This window comes from Bubalus kerabau, chromosome 3 (assembly GCF_029407905.1).
Source record: "Bubalus kerabau isolate K-KA32 ecotype Philippines breed swamp buffalo chromosome 3, PCC_UOA_SB_1v2, whole genome shotgun sequence".
NCBI classification, from domain to species: domain Eukaryota; kingdom Metazoa; phylum Chordata; class Mammalia; order Artiodactyla; family Bovidae; genus Bubalus; species Bubalus kerabau.
Window position 1 is genome coordinate 67429268 of NC_073626.1, and position 6399 is coordinate 67435666.

The following is a 6399-nucleotide window of genomic DNA, read 5'->3' on the forward strand; positions in this document are numbered from 1 at the left end:
TAAAACAATCACAAAGAAAATTTTAGGTTACCTGTTTGAGGCAAAATCTAAAAAAAGTATGTAACCCAATCTATCATATAATGACATAAGAACTAATACCAGAGTAATAACTCAAAACTGGACCGATATGTTTCATTTGTCAGTGTTTCTCATAGAACTGCTTTTCGAAGAATGCTTTCATTTAAATCAGCAAGCCCCAACCATTCTGGCACCAGGGACCCTTCCCAAGGAAGATAATTTTTCCACAGAAGGGGTGGGGCATGGGGTGCGGTTTCGCTATGACTTATGCACATTGCATTTATTGTGTATTTACTTCTATTATTATTACACCAGCTCCACTTTAAATTTCCAGGTAATGACATTTGAAAATCTAAAGAAAAATTTGAAAAAATGAAAATCCTATACACAACAGAATGTTGATCTCAGGAAATAACAAAAGTTTTAGAGCAATACCAATTCTATTGCTTGGCTTTATGTGATGGAAATAAAATAATCCTACTTAAATTCTATCTAGGGACTTCCCCGGTGGCCTAGCGGTTAGGATTCCTTTCATTGTGGTGGCCTGGGTTCAATCCCTGGTCAGGGAAGATCCTGCAAGCAGAGTGGTGTGGCCAAAAATAAGTAAAAATAATTTTAAAAATAGTTACTGAAGTTAACAATAAAAACTTTATCTAGAAAATTATAATTAAATCTTTCTTCTTGATGATTATCAAATCTCATTAAGAAAAAAAACAAAATGAGATAAATTATAAAAATATCTTAAGAATTAAAAGTTTTGAAAGATTACATTATGGAATACATAACCAAATATTTATGATTGGCATTAACTGGACTTGGCTGCCAAGTTTTACTTTGTAATACTTTCTGACTCTGGTGTTAGATTTAAAGTACATAGGAGAAAAAAGTGGAAGCATGCTATTAATAGCTATTGCTGCTGTTTTTAGCAAGACATACCATCTATATGCTCTAAGTAAATACTTTTTCTTACTGTTCTAAAATACTTGATTTTAACCTGCTTTACAAAGAAAACTACTTCTGCTTTATGATTAACATCTGTAATAGAACTGCTGGAAATTAGTTTTCAAATCGAGAGAACTGCATTTTGATACTGACATTCCTTTAACTCCTCTAAACTTAGAATATTTAGCTTCCTCTGTTTTTAGTACAGATTTGAATTATGATTTTTGACTAGTAGTGGTTGCTCTTAAGAATTCTGAGCACTAATTTAAAACACATTAATCAGATGGTTAAAAAGAAATTTTTACCTACCGGGTTTTTATCAGGATGTAGCTTCAATGCCAATTTCTTGAAAGCTTGTCTTATTTCTCTACTGCTTGCAGTTTTGGATACTCCAAGTAAACTGTAAAAATCCTGATCTGTACCCACTAAAATGGCCATATACATTATTAGAAAAAACAGCATGACCCTTTTCAAGTCTCTGACATAGTCATCTTTATTTAACCAGACTCCCATTGTTTTTCTTGTACAAGTTCTGATTTAAATAAACATTAAGATAATGCCACTGGTTCCAGTTGATGTAATATGCGAATTTGAGAACTTCTGTCCACATTACTCCAAAAGTGAAACAGGCATCATAAATTGTCTCCCCAAATTTTAATCTAAAGAGAAAAAATCAGGTAAATTACATTAAAAACAAACAAAAAACCCCCCAACCCATCAACAGCACTATTTACTAAATAACATGACCAGTAATATAATCTCCAGTAAATGGCAAATCAGGGTGAGTGCCTCAGGCTCTGTTCTTTGGGGGCCCGCTTCCTTCCTTCCATTATCTAGGTAGCCAGATTTATGCGATCATTCGTGTCAAGACAGCACTAGGTAAAGGTTAAAAAAAAAAAAGGGAGCTAGTGTGGCTGCAGCTGTCTAGAACGTTTTACAAACAAATGCAGCAATTCTCAGCATCACAACAGGGGAGGGGGGTGGTGAACAGGAGGTGAGGAGCTACTTCCTTCCTTCTTCTACCCAGTTTAAGACTGGCCCTTTTGATCTGCTTCCTTTTTGGTTATTTCTCCACCCATTTACGCCTATCCAGTTTTCATTTCAATCAGCCTATCCAGTTTTCATTTCAATCAAATTTCACTTGTAGGAAATATCCTTTGGGGGTACAAGAAAGAAGCACCAGATCCTTCCAAAGAGTCTGTTATTTTTCATAAAACCGAAGCAAAAACGGCAGTGAATTTCTATTACTGTAACAGACAACGTAGAAAGTCGCCCGTTTTTTCTTCTGAATTTTCTCAGAAGGTGCTTTTCTTCTATCTAAGCAGTTACTATTTTATATAGCCATCAGAATAATAACTGCAAGTTATGTGTAATTTCACTACAAAGTTTACATTTGGCATAAATAAAAATAGAAAAAAAAGAAGAGAAGCAATCAGTCATTCAGACACGCTAACCTGGGCAGGATAAAAATAAAATCAAATCACATGCAAATTTGTATATACTTTAGTTCCAAAGATCTCATAATGTTTCGAAAAACCTAACTTTTCTAAGCATTCTCAGTTCCTCCTTTTCGTCATTTAATCCTAAATGCCTATTTTAACTTTTTTCTCACCTGTGAACGGTTTTCGATTCATTTCTAATCCTTCCTTCTCACGTCACCAAAAAAACCTTTGTAAAATAGAGCGATGTAGATTAATAAACATCCAGACTAGAAAGCATTTAGAATAAAAGAGATCATATTAGCAAACACCACTTGACAAGCGCTATTTGTTCCCTGCCCAGCGGTGGTGCTCAAAGTAGGCGTGGGCGTGCCTGACTTGCTACGCGCGAGGTGCGCGGACAGGTGGAAGCTGCAGGTAAATTCAACACGGACTCCTTGCTGCCACCACTCCAGAATGGGTTGCGGCGAGTGGGAAAAGATGGGAGTCATTGGGAGTCAAGGGTTGCTGGTGTGTGAGACCTCAGACAGGGTTAGTGAGACAGAAACCTGGATAACTGAGGCTAAAGGGAGAAACTGGAGCAAAAAGCCGGCAACCGCTGAGCAGGAACCGCTGAAGAAAGGATGGTGTAGCTAGCAGGGGGAAAGACGACTGGGAGAGAGAACACAAAAATCCAGGCACAAGAGCGAAGAGCGGGGGGGGGGCGGGCATAATTCCAGCGTACAGGCCATTTCGCCTCTCCCGGAGAGCCCAGGCCGCCACCAGCTCCAGCAAAGCCCCGGCCCCGGATCCAAGCCCACCTCGGTGTTGCGGGGTCGTCTCCTGCAGCTACTTCCCCATCCTCAATCCCCGGGGTTGGACCCCACACCGCCAAACACAACCTATGCGTTCCGGAGGGAAGCACGTACTCTCTGACCGCTGGGCCGCCGCGCCTGTGATGGGGTTGGACCAGCCACACCGGCAGCTACCAGCGCGGCCGGCTCCGGTCTGCTCGTCGCGCGGCGGTCTCCTAGGCGAGGCGGGGCGGGGACTGGCGCGGTGCATTGTGGGAAAGGCGTGGAGGCCGCTGCTTGGGAGGATTCGCCTAAGGACCTGCGGGCCGAACAGGGTGGGGAGGGCGGTGTAGGTTTAGGTTGACGTGGCTCTCGGCGCGGAATCCGGCTCCGGCTCCGGCTTCAACCCGGAGCTGAAGAACACGCTGTAACCACGAAGCCCGCGCACCCGCACCATTGCAGCGGGCGCGCGCCGCGGGCCGGACGCAGGACGACGTAGCCCGCCCCTTCCTGCTCCCGTTGCTGTGGTTACGGCAACTATTCGGAGGGCTGGTTTACGCGTGCGGTTTCTTGCTGACCCTGTTCTTAAAGGGAAAGGCAGACCCATTACAGTACTTTTCTGTTTGGTGGGTGAGTGGGCCAGAAAGGGGAAATTTTGAAGGAAAAGGGAAACTAAACTGAAGTGACATTGATAGCAGTGTCAGTCTAGAGTGAAAAGGCAGTAGGAAATTTGGAAGCAATAAAAATAGTTATGAGTGTGTGTGTAGGCGACAAACGTGAGTGTTCTACTGTTTTGTCCGACTTCCTGGTCCTTCAAGCTGGAAACTGGGGAGTTGTGCATACTCCTCTCTCCCACATTTACATCTAAATGATATGGTGTATAAACTGCATTTTGATCTACAGCATTATAACTAGGCTTCCCGGAGTGGTAAATCAGCCTGCTAGTGCAGAAGAGGTAACAGACACACGTTCAATCCCTGGATGGGGAAGATCCCATGGAGTAAAAATGGCGGCCCACTCCAGTATTCTTGAGTGGTGAATACCATGGACGGGGGAGCCTGGCGAGCTACAGTCCATGGGGTCACAAAGAATTGGACATGACTGAGAACACTGAGAGCACACACAATATAACTAGAACAGTTGAAGTATGGCTGGATGGCATCACTGACTCGATGGACGGACGTGAGTCTGGGTGAACTCCCGGAGTTGGTGATGGACAGGGAGGCCGGGCGTGCTGCGATTCATGGGGTCGCAAAGAGTCGGACACGACTGAGCGACTGAACTGAACTGAACTGAACTGAGAACACTGAGCGCACACACAATATAACAAGAACAGTTGAAGTAGATGCATTTGCAACCATCAAAAGAAAAAACATCCTAATGAAAAGAATGCCTACTTATGACAGCAACCTTAATATGAGTGGTAATAATTTCATGTGTAGTAAATCAAATGTCAGCTTGCTAAAAAATGATGAGCATGTAGGATCCATAGCTAAACTAATACCTGACCGGAAAGAAGAGAAAGTAGCCAGAGCAAAGGCAGAAATATTAGAAGTAGCCTCATGCAATAGTAGCTAATGAGTGCCGTGAACTGGTCTAAGAACACATGGAATTCAGTCCTCCAAGTTCTCTGATATGATAGGGACTATTATTATATCCAGTTCACAGTTGAGGAAAACAAGGTAAATATCTGATAGAGCAGGGGTTCATACCTGAGCAGCCTTGCTCCAGAGACGGTAATGTTAATCATTATGCCACACTGTGAGCCACCAAAATCTTTAGAGTAAATTGAAAAGCAAAAAGGAAACCTGGAGAATCAAGCAGGGACTACATTACAGTGGGTTTTATGCTATGATGAAGACATAGACTACCTTTCAGGTAATAAAAAAGCTACTTAAAGCTTTTAAGTAAGGAACTGTATTTTAGATCGTTCTGGTAGCTACTGGAGAGTGAATACAAAGGGGCCATGACTGGAGAAATGGAAAACAGAAAAGTAAATTTGGCAAGAATGGTAATAGTTGGATGTGGGAGATAAAAAAAGGATCTAAGGTTAACTTCTGCTTTAGGTGGATGAGTACCACTCACTGAATGAAGATCTATTTAGGGAAAAGATAAAGGTTTCTGATTTGGATATATCTATTTCACGTTTCCTAGATCATGTCCAAATAAAGACACAGAGTATAAAATTCATGTAAAGTGTCTAGACTAGAGAAGAAAACAGGAGATTATCAACTAATCTGTGGTAGTTGGACCCATGAGCATGAATAAGATTACTCAGAAAAAGTATGCAGAATAAACAAAGTTGTGGACCAAGGATAAAATCTTGGGAAACTCTAACATCAAGAATGTCTTACAGTCAATGAAACATCAACAAAATTATAAGGCAATCCATGGAATGAGAGAAAATGTTTGAAAATCATGTATTTGATAAAACATTTATATTCAAAAATATATGAAACACTTATACAACTGAATAATAAAAAAAAACTCACAAAACAAATTTTAAAAATATCCAATTAAAAGATGGGCAGAGGATCTGAATAGACATTTTTTCCTAAGTACAGATGTCCAATAGGTACATGAAAAGATGCTCAGACTCATTAATTGTCATTGAGTCCAGGGTCATACTTACTGCTTCCTGCACAGCATGCCAATAAATTTAGAGACCAGCTTTTTAGCAACTTTATTCAGAAAACCATCAGACTGAGAAGGTGGCAGATTTGTGTCCTAAAAATCCATTTTACCTGAGTTAGAATTTAACTTCTTTTATACTAAAAGCGGAAGGAGTAAAGTCAAATGTTTCCTGGTTCAGGTCAACCTCCAGAGGGGTTGTGTTAATCTTGTCCTGCCTGTAGACATTCACAGGTGGGCCTGGTCAGGATGTTTCCTGTGAGCTATACAAAGGAATTGTAGCTTAATGCTCATTACTTGGGAGGCAGGGTTCCCAGAGATGGATATTATGAATAATTTAAGTTTATAGGCACCATCCCTTTAGTGATTAACTTGTAATAGAATACAAAGTTTCTTCCCTATTACATAATCATCAGTTCAGTTCAGTTCAGTCGCTCAGTCGTGTCCGACGCTTTGCAACCCTATGAATCACAGCACACCAGGCCTCCCTGTCCATCACCAACTCCTGGAGTTCACTCAGACTCACGTCCATCGAGTCAGTGATGCCATCCAGCCATCTCATCCTCTGTCGTCCCCTTCTCCTCCTGCCCCCAATT

General features: G+C 41.5%; 1 protein-coding gene across 3 annotated transcripts in view; it reads right to left on the reverse strand.

Annotated features, from left to right (window-relative positions):
* DNAJC10 (DnaJ heat shock protein family (Hsp40) member C10) overlaps positions 1 to 3753 on the reverse strand; it is a 47970-nt gene extending 44217 nt beyond the window's left edge. The window contains exons 1-3 of one of the 3 annotated variants that reach the window (XM_055572009.1): positions 3308 to 3753; positions 2573 to 2628; positions 1270 to 1619 (exon numbers count right to left, since the gene is read on the reverse strand). In XM_055572009.1, the coding sequence (XP_055427984.1) occupies positions 1270 to 1473 (204 nt within the window). In that variant the 5' untranslated portion in view covers positions 1474 to 1619; positions 2573 to 2628; positions 3308 to 3753. Of the gene's footprint in view, positions 1 to 1269; positions 1620 to 2572; positions 2629 to 3199 lie in introns of all 3 variants that reach the window. The other 2 variants (XM_055572010.1, XM_055572008.1) reach the window with 2 other exon arrangements.
* Positions 3754 to 6399: the final 2646 nt, after the last annotated feature.